Raw genomic sequence first — 23,421 nt, 5'->3', positions numbered from 1 at the left:
GTGAAGTGGGTGGTAAGGCATAGGTCCCCTAGCTTGACAATACTGTCCTTGCTGATGAAGTTAGTTGTGTTTGGTATATGTGTCTTTGGGTCTTCTAATAGTGTTTCCTTGGCCAGGTTAATGTTGATTGAAGTAAACAGGGCTGTTCCATCAAAGGAGACCATTATTTCATCCTCTTTTATCTTGGTGTCTTTGATGGTCTTCAGGAGTTCTTGGGTGGAGTAGATGGAGTGGTGTGAGTCTTCAACTAAGTGTTTTAGTCTTTGGTGTAGCTCCTTGGCCAGTCTGTAAGTTGGTGTTCCAGGTAGTGAGACTATGGGTCTCAGGTTTGTCAATTTTGGGTAATCTGTAGAAGCATGGTGTGTTGGATCCATCTGGTTTCATTCTTTGCAAGTCAGTCTTATTTATTTCTCCCGATTTCTGATGTCTTTTGAGTAGGGCTGTGATTCAGTTCTCTAGTTGTGGGGTTGGGTCTATCGCTACTTGTTGATAAGTGTTGGTATCTGCAAGTAGTGCATTTGCTTTTCAATGTAGTCTCTTTGATTTAAGATGACTGTCAAGCATCCTTTGTCTGCAGGTAAGATAACAATATTTTTATTTTTTTTAGTGCTTTCTTTTCTTGTCTATTGAGTGTGTTTCCTTCCATTTTCCTGTTTAATGTTTGTGTGACTGTCTGTCTGATGGTTTGTTGGGTTTCTTCTGTGAGTTAGTTGTCTTTCAGTGTTGTTTCTAATGCCGATAAGAAATGTTTCTTGTCCACATCCTGGAAGTTGTAATTTAATCCACTTACTAAGGTGGCTTTTTCAGTGTCTGTTAAGGGTCGGTCAGATAGGTTTTTTTATCCATGCTTCTGTGTTCTCAGTATTGTTATTTTGTGTAAGGTTGTCTAGTTTTTTTTCATTTTCTGTGTTTGTCGCTGTCTAATATCTATGGCTTGATGTATTGTGTCTGTTGCATTAGTGAGTAAAGAGTTTTGATACAAAGTTTCACAGTTGTACTTAGAGTCTGTTGTGGGCATCATTAATCATTTCTTTTAGCATTCTGCAGCCGTTTTGCTCTGCTATTCTTTTGGTTAGCAGAAGTTTATATTTAAGATATTTAGGTAGCACCTGTTTCCTTCGGCATTTGTACAGGAAGTGCAGCTGTTTGCGGATGGCGCTCTGTTGGATGGCATTGGTTTCCCATTTTTGGGCCAGTTTTAACGTATTGTGATTATAGGTGTTAGCAAGTTTTGAGAAGATTTGTAGCTCAGGTTGAGTTTCTGGATGTAGGTTTGCTCGCTGAGCTGAAAGGTTCGTTTTCAGACATTTCATCACCCTACTAGGTAACATTTTCAGTGAGCCTGCGAATGAAGCACTGGTGGTGTAACCCACTTTCTATTTATATGCTTGAGTTTCCTTGGGCTGGTTATGTCATTTCCTGTGGTGACATAATTTCCTGTGGTGAAGTCACTTCCTGTTCTTTTTCTCAGAGGGTGGTAAATGGGATCCAAGTCAATGTGTTTGTTGTAGAGTTCTGGTTAGAATGTCATGCTTCTAGGAATTCTAGTGTGTGTCTATGTTAGCTTGTCCTAAGTTGGATGTGTTGTCCCAGTCGAAGTGGTGTCCTTCCTTATCCGTATGTAACAATACTAGTGAGAGTGGGTCATCTCATTTTGTGGCTAGTTGATGTTCATGTATCCTGGTGGCTAGTTTTCTGCCTGTATCCTTACATACAGATGAGGTACATACCACTTCAACTGGGACGACTGTGTCTGAAAACGAACCTTCCAGCTCAGCGAGCAAACCTACAACCAGAACCTCAATATGAGCTACATATTTTCTCAAAACTTGATTTATCAAGACTATTTCAGGGGGCAGAAACTTGCACGCAATGTGGCCTGATTGAGCTTTGCACCTTTACCTCATTTCTGTGTCTCTGTTTTGATCCAGGTTGCCGTACACAGGATATTTTGGAGGAGTTGTGGCATTCACAAAAGAGCAGTACTTAAAAATAAATGGTTTCTCCAACAATTACTGGGGTTGGGGGACTGAAGATGATGACACATACAAGAGGTAAATTAAAGCAGACTTTTTAAAACTGGCAAAGTGATGTTTGTTGAACTTCCAGATGGGGCTTACTCTTTAGATTTGAGTACAATCATCTCATTTTCATCTTCCTGTATTAACATTATAGATTTTGGATAGATGAAACTCAGATGCAACAACTTTGTATAAGAATTGCGTGTGTATTAACTTGGGAAGACTACAGAGTTTAGTGTGCTGTTTTGTATCTCACAACTTTAAAGGAATAAAACAGAGAACTGCAGCTGCCAGAGATCTGAAACAAACCTAAAATTGTAGGTGAGCTCAGATCTGATGAAGAGTCACCGGACCCGAAGTGTTCGCTCTGGTTTCTCTCCTCGGATGCTGCCAGACCTGCTGAGTTTCAACGGCAATTTCTGTTTCTGTTGCTTTTAAGGGACATGCTCATAATGTCATTATTATATCACTGCATACGCCATTCAACTCAGTGAGTCAGCTCCACCATTCAATAAGTTTGTGTCTGATCTGATAATCCTCAACTCCACTTTCCTGCCTGCCTTGTCCCCATTAGCCTTGATTCCCTTCCTGATTAAAAATCTGTCTGTCTCAGCCTTGAAGATACTTGACGACCCAGGCTCTACAACCCTCTGCAGGACAGAAAACATTTCCTGAGAGAGAATAAAAATCATCCTCATCTCTGCCTTAAATTGATGACCACTTATACTGAGATTATGCCCTGTGGTTATAGACTGTCTCACAGAGGAAGCAACCTCTCCACATCAACCCTGTTAAGCCCTGGAAAAATCTTATATGTTTCAATAAGGAGTTCTGTCATACTTCTAAACATTAATTAGTGCAGGCCCAACCTACTCAACTTCTCCTCTTGAGAAAATCCTTCCAAAACTGGTGTTAGCCTAGTGAATATGCACTGCACTGCCTACTTTGTCAGTATATCTTTCCTTAGATAAAGTGTTCAACACTGTTCATAATATTCTAGGTGTGGTCTAACTAGTGCCTTATATAGTTTTAACAAGACCTCCGTATCTTTATATTCCATTCCCTTTGTGTAAAGGCCAACAGTCCATTTGCCTTCCACTTACCTACTGAATTTGGAGCTAGCTTTTTGTGATTCATGCACAAAGACTCTATCGTTGTTCCTTTACCATCTTTTCTGCTAATCTGCATTCTCAATCCACACCAGCCTACTCTTCATTTATCACTATCTAATTAGCCTTATCTAAGTTTAGCACAGTTGTTCCTAAACTATGTTTCGCATTCTCAAACTGAATGCTTAATTCTACCTTATTACGGGCACTGTTTCCTGGGGAATCTTTTATCTGAGATCTTTAAATCAATCAGATCCAAAATAGCCTGATTCCCAGTTGGATCCACATAGACTCTTCATGGCTACCTCTGCCAGTGTGATTTCTTCAATATACGTGAAGATTAATATCATTCACAACTAATGTAATTCTTATTTACATGCCCTTGTTATCTTCTAAGCTATTCTGTAGCGTACAGAATAGTTAATATTATGGGGCCTGTAGTCTATGCCGACTAATAAATTCTTCCCTTGTTATTTTTTAGTTCCACTCATTTTGGATCTACTAATCCAGATCATTTCTTCTGATTGTATTTAAACAAAGCTACCCCACCTCTTCCAGCTTGTAGTTTCAAAATAACCCTGCATTTTTAGATCCTGGATTTGATTTCCTTTAAACTGTGTCTTTGTAATAGCAGCAAGATCATACCCATTACTTGATGCTTGTGTCATTAATTCATTTATATTCTTTAGAATGCTATGCACATTTAAGAGCCATTAATTTTGCTGCCTCACCATATTCCCCTCTGACACTATTTACTGCTTTCTTAAAAGCTTGTACACTCTATCCCTTCTTATTGCACTCTGGGTGTCATTATCTAAGTTGTTATTCTGCAATGCCACCACCAATCTTTATGCTTTGTAAGCTGGGGATGCCCCTTCTCAAACACACAGTACCCCCTCTAATTAGTGTAAACACATCTACTTTGTCCATAAAGCATTCCAGTGACCTGTTGTTAACTGTGTTCCAAGGTGCCAGACTCCAGGCCAAAGTAATAAAAATAACCAGTGATTAAGGAAGTGTGAAAACATATCATTTGTGGCTCATGGAAGAGACAGTTCTTTCAGCAGAGTCATCGGACTCGAAACATTAACTCTGCTTTCTCTCTACAGATACTGCCAGATTTGCTGAGTTTCTCTAGCAGTTTCTGTTTTTTCCTCAGATCTCCAGCATCTACAATTCTCTGTTTTTGTTTCTTTCGAACATCCTATTTGCTAGTTTGTTAATTGATAAACGTTCCAGTTATAGAGTCACTAAGTTGTACAGCACGGAAATAACGTATCCATGTTAAATTTTAAATTAATCTAGTCCCAGCATTTGGCCCTTTCTATTCAGATACCCACCCAGATGCCTTTTAAATGTTGTAATTGTACAGGCCTCTGGTAGCTCGGTCCATACACGCACCACCCTCTGCATGAAAAAGTTTCTCCTTCTGTCCCTTTTAAATCTTTTCCCTCTCTCCTTAAACCTGTGCTGTCTAGTTTTGGACTCTCCCACCCTAGGGAAAAAACATTGTCTATTCATCCTGTCTATACCCCTCATGATTTTATAAACTTCTGTAAGGTCACCCCTCAGCCTCCGACACTCCAGGGGGAATAACCCCAGCCTGTTCGGCTCCCCATAGCTCAAACCCTCCAACCCTTGCAACATCCTTTAAACCTTTTCTGTTTAACAACATCCTTCCTACAGCAGCGAGACCAGAATTGAACGCAGTATTCCAAAAGTGGCCTAACCTAGTTCCCACTTGTTAGATTTTACATAGGTCATTCAAGCTGGAATAGGTTGGATGATCCAGTAAGCCTGTTCTGCATTCAGTTAGATCATGGCTGATCACAGATTATATGTAAGCTCCACACCTTATACTATCCCCAAAATCCTTGTAGTCTCCAATAAAGGATCTTTTAGATACAACCAGCAAAACTAGCATCATTTACATAATACCATGCAAGAACTGTGGAGAAAAAAAATACATCGGACAAACAAGCAGGAAACTTGCCACCAGGATACATGAACACCAACTGGCAACAAAAAGACACAACCCACTATCACTAGTTTCTATACATACAGACAAAGAAGGATATCACTTTAGCTAGGACAACACACGCATTCTAACTGGAACTCCATCAATAAACACATCGATTTAGATCCCATCTACCTTCCCTTGAAAAAAAGAACCGGAAATGACGTCACCCACCTTAAGAAACCAAGACCTGTAAATAGAGAGGTGGGACATACCACCAGCGCTTCACCGGAGACTCTCACTGGTGATGCTCCCTAGTCATGGTGACGAAACGTCTGAAAACAAACCTTCCAGCTCAGCGAGCTAACTTACATATTATCATCAGCCTGAACTACAAATCATCTCAAAAATTGCTATGGATCTCAGTCTTGGCTGGACACAATTAGTGAGCACTAGTCTGTCTTGAATCCAAACCACACAACAGAATGCTACAGAAATGGGATTTGGTGGTGGTGTTATTGAAATGAGGAGTTAAATAATGCTTATCAGACCGCGTACTGAGAAAGTGTCTTTGTTCTATATCTCATAGAGTAACACTGAGTGGGATGTCAGTTGATCGACCCGATCGCAACGTTGGAAGAACCAAAATGATACGGCATCAGAGAGACAAAGGGAATGAGGTCAATGAGAAAAAGTGAGTCAAAAATTGTCACTTTGCACATGAGGGTGAAAGAGTAGTGATACTGGAGGTCAGAATCATTACTTTGATACAGCAGAATGGAGGTATTTGTCATGACACAGTGGCAAATGTTACAAGGGTGCAAGTATTTGTGATGGTTATGTAGTGTTTACAGTGGCATCTATTTTCATCCTCCTTAACATCACCCTGTTTTGCTACTGCCTCAGTGCATTTACTGAAGTCACTGTCCATGCCATTGTCATCTTCAGGCTATTAATCTGAGACCCAGGTTATCTTCTGGGGATCCAGGTTCAAATCCTGCCACGGCAAATGGTGAAAGTTGAATTCAATTAAAATCTGGAATTAAGAGTCCAACAGTGACCATGAAACCTTTGTCGATTGTTGGAAAAATCTACCTGGTTCACTAATTCCTTCAGGGAAGGAAATCTGCCGTCCTTGCCCCGTCTGGCCTACATGTGACTCCAGACCTGTAGTAATGTGGCTGATTTTTAACTGCCTCCTGGGCAATTAGAGAAGGGCAATAAATGCTGGTCTAAGCTTCATCCTATGAATGATTTTCAAAACCCTTTGTTGATGGCAGTCACCCAAGAGATCCTGATGGGTTTGATACAAAACTTTGTAACTCTCTTCCTTGAAAGACAATAGAGCCAGGGTCTTTGAATATTATAAGGCAGCGGTAGATAGATTCTTGGTGTAAGCGAGTGCGTGAAAGGTTTTCAGGATGGTGGTGGAAATGTGAACAAGTCTGATCAGATGTGATCTTATTGAATGGTGAGGGGGCTCGAGACTTTGTGTGGTCTATTCCTGCTTCTACTTTGTACGTTTATATACTTCATATCTAAAATTCTTGTCCTTTTCCCTTATTCCATTATAATCACAACCACCTCTAATTCAAAAAGCTTTGTTTTGTCTGTATCTCTTACACTCCATTTGCTCCACCACTGGCCACAGCCTCCCACTGTGACCTCTGTTGTTCCCTCCCTGAATCTCTTCAGCTCTTTCCCTCCTTTATTACACCCCCCTTAAAACCCATGTCTTCAATCAGACTTTAGATCAGCAGTCCATGTACCTCCTCTTTTGATCTGCAGTGCTATTTTGGCTGAACATAAAGGGAATTTGGATGTTTATCTGCAACAAGTTGTTTCAGTTATCAACATGTTTTTAGAGATTGCTGTGTCAGTGCAGGCTGCTCAATATGTGCCATTGTGTTGAAAGAAGCTAGACTTCACAACTAGTGCCAAGTAGGAATTCATCCAATGTCTTTGTTCCCGAGTCAGTGAAAGCTAATGTTCAATGCAGCGAGCAATTAGGAAGGCAAAAGTATGTTGGCCTTTATTGCAAGAGGAATTGAGTAAAATAATAGAAATATCTTGCCTAAATTGTACAGGACTTTGGTGAGACCACACCCCGTGTATTGTGTACAGTTTTTACCTCCTCATCCAAAGAAGGACATGTTTGTCATTCACAGCGAGTGCCATGAAAGGTCCCCAAACTGATTTTACAGATGGCAGAATTGTCCTCAGAGGAGAGACTGAGCCTGTATTGTCAAATAATCTCACTGAAGCCCTCAATTCTTACAGGCCTCATAAGGAAGGGTGTTGCATTCAGCTGGGGGCAATTAGAACAAGGCGTTCCGTGGACTTCACCAATTTCCTCATTTCCCCTCCCCCCACCTTATCCCAGTTTCAACCTTCCATCTCAGCACCATCCTCGTGGCCTGTCCCACCTGTCAATCTTCCTTCCCACTATCCGCTCCACCCTCCCCTCTGACCTATCACCTTTACCCCTTCCTCCATCCACCTATTGCACTCCCAGCTACCTTCTTCCCACTCAACCCCTTGCATTTATCTCTCCACCCCCCAGGGTCCCAGCCTCATTCTCGATGAAGGGCTCCTGCCCAAAATGTCTATTTTCCTGCTCCTCGGATGCTGCCTGACCTGCTGTGCATTTCCAGCAGCACTCTAATCTTGGTTCAGAATAAGAGGCAGGCCATTTAGGACGAGGAATTGCTTTATTTGGAGACTGAGGAATATTGGGAATTCTCTACACCAGAGGGCTGTGGAGGCTCAGTCAATGAGGGTATGCAAGATGAATCAATGATAGATTTCTCAATCTCCAAGATATCAGGACACAGAGGGATAATGTGGGTAAGTGGCCTTGAGGTAGAAGATCTGCTATGATCATATTAAATGGTGGAGCAGCCTCAAAGGGTGGCCAAATGGCCTACTCCTGCTCCTCTTTTCTATACACCTACAAAAGGTCACTAGGAGGTAAGATAGTGGTTGTTTCTCCTCAATGCCTCTTTATCCCACCCCCACCCCACTAGAAAACTGACCATTTCTTATGAAAATGATTGACCCCCATGGAAAGATGATGTTATCTTTGTCACACTCTCCTCATTTTACTTCCCTTCTGATTCATTCTGTGTCCCTTTGCAGCATTCACTGACAGTGGCCCAGAAGGTTCCTGCTTTTCCTTTCAGATTTCATACCATGGGCACCTGCAGCTGTCCAGTACTTGCTCCAGCATCTGAGCTTTGTCTGACTGTTGTCACGGAGAAGGCAGCTTGGCAGAAACCAAGCATATCCAAATATCGGTGGATGTTCGAGCAGAGAGCTCATTGGATACTGGTGGACAGAAACCCTGTCTTATTCTCTCCCTCAAACCTCTGACAAACTGGGCTCATGTGCCACTTCATTGGACAGCCTGTCTCCTGGGTGCTGATCCACTGAAAGTTGGACACAGCCTGAGATTGTTGCCTCTCTAGCTTGCCTTTAAGAGACTTCACCTTTAGGAATTCCATGTGCTGTGTGCATACAAGATTGTGACTCTGCATCGTTAATTTGCCTCGGAACACTTCAACCCCAGGAATCAAAATGGACTTCACCAGTTTCTTCCTTTCCCCTCCCTCCACCTTACCCCAGTTCCAACTTTCCAGCTCAGCACCGCCTTCATGATCTGTCCTACCTGTCCATCTTCCTTCACACCAATCCGCTCCACCCTACTTTCCAACCTATCACCTTCATCCCCACATCCATCCACCTATTGTACTCTTTGCTACCTTCTCACCAGCCCCACCCTCCTCCCATTTGTCTCTCCACCAAGGAGGCTCCCTGCCTTCAGTCCTGATGAAGGGCTTTGGCCCAATTCTCCTGCTCCTCGGATGCTTTTCCAACACCACTCTAAACTTGACTCTGATCTCCAGCATCTGCAGTCCTCACTTTTGCCTATAAGTTAATCTATGATGTGGAGGTGCCAATGTTGGATTGGGGTAGACAAAGTTAAAAATCACACAAAACCAGGCTGGACTGCTTCAAATAGCTGACATGGTGTTATGTGATTTTTAACTAAGTTAGTCTAGGTGTCAGTGTGCAGGCTGCACACACACACAAGTCAGTTACTGTCTTTTGTAATGTCTGTGTTTTATTATTTTGAATAAACTCACCCGCAGAGTTAATCAATCCCTGATGAGCAATTATTAAACCATTATCATTAACATGATAAAAAGTAAAGCCATATGCTGTCTCAGCCACACCTGGTGCCCTTAATTAATGGGTTAATGTAACCAAACACCCAAAGGTGGCTCCCCAGGAGGTGGGCGTGAGGCATTGAATTGATTGTCATGTGTACCGAGGCACGGTGAAAAGCTTTATCTTGCTAGCAATACAGGCAGATCAGTTAAGTAGCATAGGTAAACAGCAGCAAAAACAAAAAACAGGTACAGGTGAATGTTAAGAATTTGAGAGTCCATTCAGTATTCTAATAACTGTTGGATAGAAAATGATTTGAAACCGGCTGGTGCGTGTGTTCAGGCTTCTGTACCTTCTCCCCAATGGTAGACGTTGTAAAAGAACATTGCCAGGATGGGATGGATCTTTGAGAATGCTGGCGGCCTTTCCTTGACAGCGGGCCTGGTAGATGGATTCTATAGATGGGAGGTTGGCCTTTGTGATTGTCCAGGCCGAGTTTACCACTCTCTGTAACCGTCTCCGATCTTGAATGGTACAGTTGCCATACCAGGTAGTGATACACCCAGACAGAATGCTCTTGATGGTGCATCTATAAAAGTTGGCAAGAGTATTCGCCGTCATGGCAAATTTCCTCAGCTGTCTGAGGAAGAAGAGACTGGGAGGTAAAACCAAGCAGACAGGAAGGTGGTGAGGTTAATGTCAGAGGGTCTTGAAGGACCTGTCTAAGTGACAACATAGTGCAGGTATGGCCATGGTCTGAAAGGGCTTGCTAGAAGAGATTGGGAAAAGAGGAAAAAGAGCTTTAGAACAAAGTCAACAGAATTAAATGTATATGCTGTGGGTCTCATCTAGAGGCTGGATAGGCCCACGTAAGGGCCAGATTCAGCAGGGGTTTAAAAAGCAATCTTGAACCTTCCTGCAACTGGCTTAGTGACAGCACAACATTGATGGGCATCTTCCCTCCACAATTGAATGCCCAGGCATCAAATTCCAAACAGGGGCGGTAGCGAGGGGGGGGCGGGTGTGGTGCGGTGCAGGTGGGTAAATGACAGTGTGTTAAATTCTGCATAAGAATTATGAAGACAGTGTGGTTCAAGATAATGGGAGATTTTAAGGGGAAATATTCACTTTTATATCCAGACATGCTCTTACAAGTAAATTATTTTTGCCCATCACCTGTGATTTTATTTTATCTATTAACCATCACCAGTAGATCACCCATGTTTTCCAAATGATTAATTTACTTGCAAAGTCCTTTAAGGGTAGTGTTCACTGTATGTAAATTTGTGGTTAATTACATGCAGGTGGAGGGAATCAATTGGGTTTTACTTGAGCATATGAAAAGATCCTTAATTTAAGGGTTGTTTTGTGTCGTAATAATGTCCTTATCTCTGGACTAGAAGATCCAGGTTCAAGTCCTACCTCGAAATGTGATGTCCACAAAGTCCAAATGATTGATTTTTTAAAAATACCTTAATTGAAATTACAACTGGCTGGGTGGAAAGGGATATGTTTGTAATTTTTTATTCAGTAAATAAATAACACAATTAAGGCTTTCTGGAGCATATATACATTAAACAGTGAAAAAGATTCCATTAAAGTAAAGTATGTTTTGAAACGTGAGGTTCAGTGCCCTAACTTTACAGTTTATTTACAGACAATGGCGTTAAAGAATGTAGAAATGAATAACTTTAAAATCAACGTATAAATTCAGGTCTCTTCTCTCCCCAGTTATGTTGTTTATAATCGGATGAAGTATACAAGGAACCAGGATGGATATATATCTCTGAAATATTCACTCATCAAGATAGAAAAAAATCAACTCTTCACCAAAATAACAGTTGATATTGGAAAGCCTCCATCATAAAGAACTGGAAATGTGCCTTTTTGTCTCCAACTGGAGTGGAATTAACCAAAGATATGTGTGTAGCTGCTGCTTGGGATGACTGCTCACACATTGAAACAAGAAAACAAAATGGAGTCCTGTGACTGAAGTCTCTTCATCTTGAAGAGAGTCTTCAATTCTGTCTCTTCCTTCTGTAAATCTGAGGGAAGTGAGGTGTTGTTGCTGGTTTGCTTCTCTCTGGTAGAGAAAGAGTTTTGAACCCTACGTGGACGACTGGAAGACTCATGGGGGTGTGAGTACAAAGGAATGATGTTTCACTTGCGCGCACTGCTCCTCAGATTCAAAATGGCGTCTTGCATTGATTCTGCCCATCTTCCCTTTTGAACTTCTCACTAATATTTTGGGCATGAAAGAAGCAATGAACCATTTGGGCTGTTTACAAATTGATTGGCAGATTTCTCGTTGAAGCGAGACACCTGTATTTGTTCTTTAAAACTTCATTCTGTATCAGGGGTTAGTACCAACTTGAGTCCTACCAGGAAAGAAGGAGAATCCTTTGTCTGCTTCAGAGTCCATAGAAACTCTCAGGTATGCTACTTCAATATTTTTAAAAAATTTATGACTTTTTTTTGCAAAGTTCCTATTTTGGCTTCCAAGTTAATATCTTCCCATAGGTAGCAGGGAGCATATGTTCTCCTGCAGTTTGAACTTTTCATCACTTATGATGACCACCTCTTCCCCCCCCCCCCGCCCACTCCCCCCATCAAGACTGCCCAACATGGGCTTGGCTGTTGTCCCTAGCATTCCTGGCTGTACAACACACTAGCTCCTAGGACTCACACCAGCGTACAAGTTCTACAGGCACCTGGTATCCTTCAGTACTTTCACTCAAGTGCCCATTCGCAGTGTAAGAGACTCAAAACAGCGTTATTCCAACCACAGGTCTTTATGGTTGATGCTGATCTGGCCCTCGTTCATTCACTTCAAGTGTCTGGGCACATGGGTATTCACTGGCTAGGAATCAGGAGAAGGAAACCATGATTGGTTTTTCCCAAATTGTAGGGAAAACATAATGCAGTTGGTTGAGTTGAGCCAACTCGACATGGATCCAAGACTGAACCTGTGATCTGCTGACGGACTCTCACTGAGCAGTGCTGTTACCAGCTGAACAATCAGTTAAGCACCTTTTCAACCGAGCACTGTTTTTATAAACTATGTTGCCTGACTTTTTATTCCATTTGTTTACAGCATTCTGTAAATGGCATTATGTGTACATTGATGTTACTGACACACCCTTCATTCTAACTCCCCCATTTCAACCCACTCTCAACATTAACCATGATGGTAACCAAATCCCTTTAATTGGGATGGGGAAGGGCAAACAGAAATCAAAACCCTTTTAAACTCAGTTAAATGTACCACCAATTCTTTAAAGCAATACTGTTCTTATAATTGCAGTCTGCATGATTAACAGGGAAGTTCCATTCCTTCTCTCTCACCTCTGTTAATTTTAGATTGTAAAGCTCAATTTGTAACCTGCTTTTTATATAAAAAAAATTGTAAATAAACCAAAGATCTCTGCAAAAATGTTTAAAATAACATTACTTGTAAAACAGAATATTAGTTCAATTGTACCACATGTCTATGGAGCTGAAACTGTGCAGATTTTATGATAATTGCATAATGAATGACGTGGGGTTGATTATATTTTTAAATGGGCTTATGTAGGGATTCATTGTATAATTTTGTTGGACCTTTTATTTATTGGAATTCAACTTTCTGGGACAGGACATTTTTTGTTCCTACCATAAAAGGCTTACTCATTGCCTATACAAGCGTAATAACAGACTCTTGAAAACAGACCTGTCTGACCATTTCCTCTTTCCATTCCAGTCCCATTTGGCCTGAGTTGGTTAAAGCAGCAAATAGCTGAGCCAATAAACTAAAAAGGTCCCAGATCCCACTGCCCCGATAGTGCTGAACTTGATACTAGCTAGGAATAGCAGTAGCAGGGGCTTTGTAGTAGGTGGGAGGAGTGGATCTCTAGGCTAGGGAGAGGAATGATCAACCAAGGTTCCGTCAGTTGCTCACTATTTAGTGACTGACCAATACTGGACACACATGTGTGTGCATGTGAATAGACAATGACAGGATCTGGACTTCCATCATGTGAAGAAAGCTCATGGGTGACTACTGTTGCACGAGTCTGCAAGATCAAAGGAAGAGAGAAGAAATTGGGCAGTTTCTTTTTATGGAAGTCCTGTGCTCCTGAAGGAAAGGGTGTCAGTGCTGGGCAACAGAACAAGATTGGTTTTGACCTCAAGCATCAGATAATCAGCTTCATTTGTTAGACATAGAGTAAACCCTCCGTGAACTGTTCTAATCTATCCTCGGTAGAATCCCCTTTGCTATGGTGGAATGGCTTACCGCTCTATCCCATATCATATGGTGTCATCCCTGCTCTGGTTGGGACTGATTAATTTAAGACCAAATTAGGTACTTGGAATTGAATTGAATGCATCCAAATAAATCTAACATTGGGGCCTTGTGAATAGGGTCATACCTTCAATTAGCACTGAATCTGGGACCCTGCAGCCAACTCTCTCGGCCCATCAAACAAATACAATTGCAGATATTTCATCACCCTGTGGCCTAACGAGAAACATGGTTTGGTGTGCCATCTGCACTCTTCTCTTCGAAACTTTCAGGGAGTCATCTTTACTTTTTGAGCACCGTTTAAGTGTTAAATTATGTTATCCCTTCCGGAATGCATTGCATGAGAGTGAGCCATTGGATTACACCCACTGCTGGAGGAGGGAGGGAAACGTAGAATGGGATGGGGGTAATGATGTCATAAACAGAATGTTCTCGATGCATCTATTACTGTATCCTTTTTGGAATTAAACTTGAAGTGTGTAACTTTCGCATAGTCCCAGTTTGATTGCTGTCTGACAAACTCTGCAGACTCCTGAACAATTTCCAGCTGGGGGAGGGAAAAGGGAGCACACTGCAACGGGTGAGAGTCATGTGCTTTGAAACACAAAATATTATTTCTTGCTGATGGCAGAAAACTTATTGTTTGTTGAGGAAACATTTTTATGCAAAGTGTGTTTAATTAAAATTTGTTGAGTTGTGCCCTTTCTATGTGTAACTGCAGATAAGTAGGCTGGGCGTTGGAGGAGAGAATAAAGTTCAATGATTTTACAGAGTAGACCTGTGTGGGAAGGGGTCATGTATGCAGGGGTTAGCTGATGTTCACAGCTGGTCCCAACACATTGAAAACTAAGACACTGCCTCCTTATGTTCAACATGGCCTACAGAGGACCTCATATCGGAAAATCAATGCCATGTCGGGAAAAATGTCCCAAAAAAATTGATTGGCTGCACAAGTTTCCTGTCTCACTTTAAGTGCAGAGCTGCAAAAATGGCAGAAGAAAAATTATAGCCATTCCTTTTAGATTGGAAAGATTTACAAAGATGTTACCAACATAGGAGAGTTTGACCTATAAGGGAAGGCTTGGGGCTATTTTCTCTGCAGCGTGGAGGCTGAGGAGTGACCTTATAGAAGTTTATAAAATCATGAAGGGCATAGATAGGGTGAATAGCCAAGATCTTTTCCCCAGGGTGAGAGAGTCCAGAACTATAGGGCAAAGGTTTAAGGAGAGAGGGGAAGGATTTAAAAGGGACCTAAGGGGCAACTTTTACATGCAAAGGGTGGTGTGTGTATGGCATGAGCTGCCAGGGAAACTGGTGGAGGCTGATATAATTACAACATTTAAAAGGTATCTGGATGGGTATATGAATAGGAAGGGTTTAGAGGGATATGGGCCAAATGCTAGCAAATGGGACTAGATTAGGTTAGGATATCTGGTCAGCATGGATGCATTAGACTGAAGGGTCTGTTTCTGTGCTGTACATCTCTCTGCCTATGACTATGTGGTGGTCGCTCTTACCAATACTGTCATGGACGGATGTACCTGCAGCCGGCAGACTGGTAAACATGAGGTCAAGTATACTTCCCCTCTTGTTGGTTCCCTTGCCACCGGCCACAGAGCCAGTCCAGCAACTATGTCCTTTAGGACCCAGTCAGCTCAATCAGTAGTACTGCTGATGGTGGTAGTAGACATTGAAATCCCCGACACCCCCTTGCCACTCTCAGTGCTTCTTCCAAGTGGTTGTTCAATATCGAGGAATAAAGGAGGTAAAGACAATGACTGCAGATGCTGGAAACCAGATTCTGGATTAGTGGTGCTGGAAGAGCACAGCAGTTCGGGCAGCATCCAAGGAGCAGCGAAATTGACGTTTCGGGCAAAAGCCCTTCATCACGAATAAAGGCAGTGAGCCTGAAGCGTGGAGAGATAAGCTAGAGGAGGGTGGGGGTGTGGAGAAAGTAGCATAGAGTACAATAGGTGAGTGGGGGAGGGGATGAAGGTGATAGGTCAGGAAGGAGAGGGTGGAGTGGATAGGTGGAAAAGGAGATAGGCAGGTAGGACAAGTCTGGACAAGTCATGGGGACAGTGCTGAGCTGGAAGTTTGGAACTAGGGTGAGGTGGGGAAAGGGGAAATGAGGAAACTGTTGAAGTCCACATCGATGTCCTGGGGTTGAAGTGTTCCGAGGCGGAAGATGAGGCGTTCTTCCTCCAGGCGTCGGGTGGTGAGGGAGCGGTGGTGAAGGAGGCCCAGGACCTCCATGTCCTTGGCAGAGTGGGAGGGAGAGTTGAAATGTTGGGCCACGGGGCGGTGTGGTTGATTGGTGCTGGTGTCCCAGAGATGTTCCCTAAAGCGCTCTGCTAGGAGGTGCCCAGTCTCCCCAATGTAGAGGAGACCGCATCAGGAGCAACGGATACAATAAATGATATTAGTGGATGTGCAGGTAAAACTTTGATGGATGTGGAAGGCTCCCTTAGGGCCTTGGATAGAGGTGAGGGAGGAGGTGTGGGCGCAGGTTTTATAGTTCCTACGGTATACCAATTCATCAGTTGAGGGAAGATAGTATGTGGTGTTGCAAAGTTGGTGCGTGTAAAATGGGGGACAGCATTGCATGGTCCCTTTAAAAGACTGTGTTTTCTCAATGCGTAGGCCCATATCCTTATAAACGTTTTCTATTCATTATTTGTTCAAAATTCTTTTAAATGTTGTTAATGTACCCACCTCAACCACTTCCACTGGAAGCTCATTCCATATGCGTACCACCCTATGTCTGAAAAAGCTTCCCATCAGGTTCCCCTTTATTCTTTCTTCTCTCACCTTAAACCGATGCCCTCTACTCTTCGATTTCCCCACACCTGGGAAAAAGACTGAGTGTATTCACCCTATTCATACCTCTCATGATCTTATATGCTTATATAAAATCCAACCTCAGTCACCTTCACTCGAAAGAAAAAGAGCTAGTTTAGCCAACCTCACCCTATAACTCAGACCTTTGAGTCCTGGCAACATCCTTGTAAATTTCTTCTGCACTCTTTCCAGTTTAATAACATTCTTTCTATAGCTTTTCTACGCTTTTAAACAGAAAGTAAAGCTTTCTGTATACTGTCCCCATCAAACAATCCCAGGACACATACAACACTGGGTAAGATACAGAGTGAAGCTTCTTGACGCTGTCAACATCATACAGCCCAGAGTTAAGCACCCTGGAGACTCCCCATCACACATTTCAGGACAGGGACAGCATGGGATTAGAAACAGATTAAACCTGCCTTGACTCCTTTAAGCAGAAAGTAAATTTATCTTCACCCTGTCCCCATCAAATACTCTGAGGACAGGTCCAGCACAAGGTTAGAGATGAAATAAAAATCTCTCCACTCTTTTTAAACTGAAAGCTCTTTCGACCCTGTTAGACTGAGAGTAAAGCTTTCACTATACTGTGTCCAAAAAATACTCCCAGCACAGTGCAGGGTTAGTCACACAGAAAAGCTACTTCTACTCTTTTAAACTGGGGTAAAGCTCCCTCTACAGCGCCCCCATCAAACATTCCCAGGGCAGGGAGTTAGATACAGATGTTACAACACGGGGTAAGCCTCCCTGCTTCATTTAAATCAGCAACACAGAAATGGTTTATCCTGTGCAGTAATCTGTAAAAATCAGAGGCCAAGAACTATTTAAAGTAAAAATTAACAACTTTATTTTTTAAAAGTCTAACATAAAACAATTATTTAACAATTATTTACAACTCCTTTCTCTAACCTATCTTTTACTAGTCCAATAAAACCCCCAATTAAGATTTACCAAAAAATTCAAATTTCAAAACCAGCAGCTGTTGAATCTTCTCCTTGTATCTTCCTGTCTTATTTTCTTCTTCTTAGGAATTATGTTTCACAGGTCGATGCTAGATAAAGGTACCTTTAAGAGAGCTATTTTTGGGGTAGTCTGTACATGCTGGTGGCTTGACAGTTGTCCCCTTAACTGTTCAATTTTTCCCAGTCTTAAATCCCAAAGCATCAGATTATTTCATTGGTTTTCAATATTGTCAAAATGCTAAATTCAAACTTGATTGGAGGTTGGTATTTTGAGGTATAATTTGATTGACCTTTTATTTTAGCCTGCTGGACACACTTTCCTCATTCCTGAAGAAGGGCTGATGCCCGAAACGTCGATTCTCCTATTCCTTGGATGCTGTCTGACCTGCTGCGCTTTTCCAGCAACACATTTTCAGCTCTGATCTCCAGCATCTGCAGTCCTCACTTTCTCCTTGACCGAATTCAAGTTTGTTTTTGTCGATAGCAACTCAACCTCTGCTGGCTGCTGGACCAAATGTTACATTGTAAATTCTCCAGCACTGTGTGTGCTTGCTGAGTTCTTCACTCTCTTAAAGGTATGGTACATCTTCATAACAACCCCACCCCCCCCAAGAAAAAATGAACCATCATAATGAAACGATGGCTTCATTTTTTTCTACACACAGATAACTTAAATTAAAGTTCATCTTAACTTCTCCCCATTATTATATATAACATTGGATAGATGCATCTTATCTAAACTTTATCAGTTAAATTCACAATAACACATCTGTGATTACATTCTTATGACCCGTTATATGTATGATTTTTAAATTAAAAGTCTGTAACATAAGACACAAACAAAAGTCTCATATTCTTGTCTTTAAAGCATTCTAAGAATGTAAGAAGACTGATCCGTGTACACAACTGTCTCCAACACATTGTTCATGACATACAGATTAAAATGTTGTAAGGCCAGTATCAAACTCAATAGTTCTTTTTCGATCATGGAGTAGTTCCCCCAGTGGATGTTGATCTTCTCTGAAAAGTAACCAACTGGCAGTTCAATCCCATCCTCATCTTCCTGTAGGAGTACACCTCCAACTCCTATGTCACTAGCATCGATGGCGACTTTAAAAGGTTGTGAAAAGTTTGATGTAGCTAAAACTGGTTTGGTGGTTAATATTGCTTTCAAATGGTCGAATGCCTCTTGGCATTGTTCTGTCCACTGAAACTTTGTTCTTCTTCAGAACTATCCGTTTGGATACAGAACAGGTTCAAAGGTAGAAGACTCGAAGGTTGTACTCCCCATATTCCATGAGATCTAATCATGCTAACCAGTCTGCCATGGGGAACCTTGTTGAACATGCCCAAATATTAACTCGAAGGGAGTGAACTGAGTAGATTCATTTGGAGCATCTCTAATTTGTAAAACAATACAAATGGGATACCTTTGTCCCAATCATTCGGCTAATCCTGACAGTACGCTGTCAACATGGTCTTCAAGGTCTGATGCACCTTTCTAAAGCTCCCTGGGATTCAGAATGAGATGCACTGGATTTAAAGTGCTGTATACTAAGCTAACCGTAACCTCCTCAAACAGCCTATCAGTAAAATTTGACCCTTGGTCTGACTGAATCTCTCTGGGTAGCCAATACCATGTGAAGGAAGCTACTAACTCCTCTACCACCATTTTTGCCTCTACGCTCCGTAATGGAATCGCCTCCGGAAATCTGGGAGACGCATCCATCATGGTCAACAAGTACTGATTCCCACTTTTAGTTCTCGGGAAGGGACCAACACAATGAATTATATCCCGCGTGAAAGGTTCTTTAAATGTGGGAATTGGCAACAAAGGGGCTGGGTTTATTCCCACCTGTGGCTTACCTACCATTTGGCATGTATGACACGTACAGCAAAAGTTAACCACATCCTTGTGTATTCCAGGCCAATAAAAATGTTTTTTTACCTTAGCCTGAATCTTTCATACCCCTGACTTCCTACAGGTAGTTCATGTGCTACCCCATAACATTTCCTGTCTGTATGCTACCAGCAACACAATCTGGTGCACTTTGGCTCATTTCTCCTCTGCACTAACTTGCCGTGATCTTCATTTCTGTCATAGGATTCTATCTTTCAGATAATAACCCTCCAGAATATTCTCTGCCTCCTTTTCGGAGTATGCATCCACGTATATATCTTTTATTGTCTTGTCTTGCCTTAGTCATTCAGAACTAAATACTTCTGTCTGACCCTCTGCCTGTTCAGGTTTTTTCTGCACCATTACATCAAACAGGGTGTCCGCTAACTGAACCTCAACGCTTTAATCTTTCTCTTTACTTTTCGCTTCGTGCTGTGACTTATGATAGTGGGATCTGGTTACTACATAGTCTGGCAAAATAAAAGGATGTTTCTGTTTTAACTCCTCAGTTCATTGGTCTTCCTGGGGCTTCTTCACAATAAGGAGTGTCACTTCTACCTTAGATTCAGCCAAATCATGCCATGGCACTCCAACCTGATCTTACACAGGGGAATGCTAAACTTCAGTCCATTTATTCCACAAATTACCACACTCAGGTAACAGATCAGAAACATTGCATATTTGCTCATCTCTTACTGTCAGCAACTGGTTAGATCCTGTATCTCTCAAAATTATAACTTCTTGTCTTTCTACCCCTCTTCTTTGAGTAAACTTTACCCATAGAGGTGAATTCTTTGTGGAGATCAGATACTAATTCCATACCCAGCCTCTGCCTAGGCTGTACAGTCTCCTGCAGCTCCTCGGCTCTTTTTGGGGTCTCCTTGACTACCTTCACTAATGCCACTGGCTTAGCTTCTTTTACTACAACTTTTCCCACATCACCTTTCTTTAACGACCGACACTGTGTCTTTACATGCTCCACCTTCTGGCAGTGAAAACACCTTTTGCCCAGTGCCCTTCTGAAACCACTGGCACTGTAATTTTCTGTGTCCCACTCCCTTACAGTGTAAACACCTGAGGCCTTTCACCTCCTGACCACCCTCTTGGGCTTCTTTATTAACCTGTGGTAAACCCTTACCAGTGTTCTATACTCTTGGTTTCATAGTGTAGGATCTCCCGTTCTCCCAACTTCTATCCCTCACAGGATGATATTCTGGCCGGAAGCTTGTCTTCTGCACCAACATGTATTCATCTGCTGATTCTGCTTCCCTTCTCACTTCCTGAACTTTCTGTCCCTCGACGTGAAATCTTACCATCTCTTGAAGTGAGTTTTTAAACTCCTCCTGCAGAACAATCTCTTGTAGAGCCTCAAAGGTATTATCTATTTTTAAAGCATGCACCAATCAATCAAATGACTCTTTAATTCTTTCAAACTCTACATAAATCTGACCTGGCTCCTTCTTTATGTTTCTGAACCACTGTCTGTATGCTTCTGGTACCAATTTACAAGCAGTTAACATGGCCTGTTTAACCTCTCCATAATTTCTTGAACTGACAGCATAGCAAATCCCTCACTAGCTCTGCCTACCAGTTTAATCTGAACCAGTATTACCCATAAATCCACAGATCGCCACATCTGCCAAGCTAATTTTTCAAATGAAATAAATTAGGCTTCAACATCTTTCTCATCAAAACGTGGCAGAGTTTTGACATATTTATATATATCGCTACCTTCTCTTTTAATCTCCATCCTGTTAACTTGACTTTACTAGCTAAGTCACTACTTCTCAAGTTCAAATTCTCTGTCTTTCTGCAAAGCTAAGAACCTTCTCTCTTTTTCCTCTCTCCCTCTCCCCCTTTGCTCAGCTAAGAACCTTCTCTCTCTCTCTCCTTCTCTCTCCCTCACTTCTCTCCCTCTCTCTTTCCTCTTTCTTTCTTTGTTTATCTTCTAAATCCATTTTCCTCAATTGTAATTTAAGTTATTCCATTTCTACCGTACTTGTCTGTTTCTCTGATACACCGAAGGATTTGACTAACTCTCTTATAATTTCAGCTTTACTTTGGTCTCTGGTTAAACCCAAACCTAACTTATTTGCTAATTCTAAAAGTATGGTCTTTTTCTTTCCTTCTAAACTTTCTTGGCAAATTTGAGAATTATCTTCAAATCCCAGAACTTCATTTGCAATTTTAAGAGCCATTTCTCTCACTTTTAATTTAATCAACCACAAGTCACCGAAATTAAACAAATTGCCTCACCTATGTTTTATTTAAAGATCTAGGACACTAACCTGAAAGTGTTTAAATCTGCTGGGAGTTTTCGTATCCCCAAATCTATTCAGATCTGTCTAAACTAGTTCAAATCCCGGATGAATGCCCCCAAATTGTTACGACACAGGTAAACTCCCCCTGCTAATTTAAACCAGCAACACAGAAATGATTTATCCCATCCAGCAGACTATGAAAACTTGAGATGCCAAGAACTATTTAAAATAAAAATTAACAACTTTTTTGTTTGAAGTCTAACAGAGAATAGTTATTTAACAATTATTTACAACTCCTTCCTCTAACCTATCTTTTACCTTCCCCTTCTACAATACTAGTCCAATAAAACCCCCGATTAAGATTTACCAAAAAATTCAAATTTCAAAACCAGCCAGCTGTCAAATCTTCTCTTTGTATCTTCCTCTGTCTTATTTTCTTTTTCTTAGGAATTGTTTCACAGGTCGATGATACATAAAGGTACCTTTAAGAGAGCTATTTTTCAGCAGTCTGTCCATGCCGATAGCTTGACAGTTCTCCCCCGAACTGTTCAATGTTTCCCTTAGACCCCAAAACATCAGACTGTTTCATTGGTTTTTAATATTGTCAATATACAAAATTCAAACTTGATTGGAGTTTGGTATTTTGCGCTTTAATTTGAACTGACTGGCTGAATTCAAATTTGTTTTTGTCTCATACCAACTCAGTCAGTGCTAACTGCTAAACCAAATATTACATTGTAAATTCTCCAACACTCCGTGTGCTTGCTGAGTCCTTCACTCTCTTAAAGGTACAGTACACCTCTACACTTTGATTACACAGAGTAAAGCTCTCATAGAACATAACAGCGCAGTATAGGCCCTTTGGTCCTCGATGTTGCGCCAACACTTGCGCCGAAAGGTAGGTTGTGCATATTTTGTGCAATAAACTACCCTGGGGAACCTTATCAAATGCCTTACTGAAATCCATATACATATCAACCGCTTTACCCTCATCCACCTGTTTGGTCACCTTCTCAAAGAACTCAATAAGGTTTGTGAGGCACAACCTACCTTTCACAAAACCGTATTGACTATCCCTAATCAACTTATTCCTTTCCAGATGATTATAAATCCTATCTCTTACAACTTTTTTCAACACTTTACCCACAAAAGAAGTAAGGCTCACTGGTAGGATTGTCTCTACTCCCCTTCTTGAACAAGGAAACAACATTTGCAATCCTCCAGCTTCTGGCACTATTCCCGTAGACAATGATGACATTGTCATCACTCCCTATAGCTCAAATTCTCCAACCCTGGCAATATCCTTGTAAATCTTTTCTGAACCCTTTCAAGTTTCACAACATCTTTCTGATAGGAAGGAGACCAGAATTGCACACAATATTCCAACAGTGGCCTAACCAATGTCCTGTACAGCCGCAACATGACCTCCAACTCCTGTACTCAATACTCTGACCAATAAAAGAAAGCATACCATAAGCCGCCTTCACTATCCTATCTACCTGCGACTCCACTTTCAAGGAGCTATGAACCTGCACTCCAAGGTCTCTTTGTTCAGCAACACTCCGTAGGACCTTACCATAAAGCGTATAAGTCCTGCTAAGATTTGCTTTTCCAAAATGCAGCCACCTCGCATTTATCTGAATTAAACTCCATCTACCACTCTCTGGATTAGTGGTGCTGGAAGAGCACAGCAGTTCAAGCAGCATCCGAGGAGCAGTAAAATCAATGTTTCTGGCAAAAGCCCTTCATCTGCAGTCATTGTTTTTACCTAATCCATCTGCCACTCCTCAGCGCATTGGCCCATCTGGTCCAGATCCTGTTGTAATCTGAGGTAATCCTCTTCGCTGTCCACTACACCTCCAATTTTGGTGTCATCTGCAAACTTACTAACTGTATCTCTTATGCTCGCATCCAAATC

At 41.7% G+C, this 23,421-nt stretch overlaps 1 protein-coding gene across 2 annotated transcripts in view; it reads left to right on the top strand.

The window, feature by feature from the left end:
- Positions 1 to 14,026, top strand: part of LOC140494754 (beta-1,4-galactosyltransferase 2-like) — a 57,651-nt gene extending 43,625 nt beyond the window's left edge. For both annotated transcript variants that reach the window (XM_072594317.1, XM_072594318.1), the window contains exons 5-7: positions 1,932 to 2,054; positions 5,677 to 5,781; positions 10,989 to 14,026. In XM_072594317.1, the coding sequence (XP_072450418.1) occupies positions 1,932 to 2,054; positions 5,677 to 5,781; positions 10,989 to 11,124 (364 nt within the window). In that variant the 3' untranslated portion in view covers positions 11,125 to 14,026. The remainder of the gene's footprint in view (positions 1 to 1,931; positions 2,055 to 5,676; positions 5,782 to 10,988) is intronic.
- The last annotated feature ends 9,395 nt before the right edge of the window (positions 14,027 to 23,421 follow it).

The sequence above is a fragment of the Chiloscyllium punctatum genome, chromosome 24, assembly GCF_047496795.1.
Source record: "Chiloscyllium punctatum isolate Juve2018m chromosome 24, sChiPun1.3, whole genome shotgun sequence".
NCBI classification, from domain to species: domain Eukaryota; kingdom Metazoa; phylum Chordata; class Chondrichthyes; order Orectolobiformes; family Hemiscylliidae; genus Chiloscyllium; species Chiloscyllium punctatum.
Note: the sequence above shows the minus strand (reverse complement) of the source record. Positions and strands in the feature narration are given on the sequence as shown.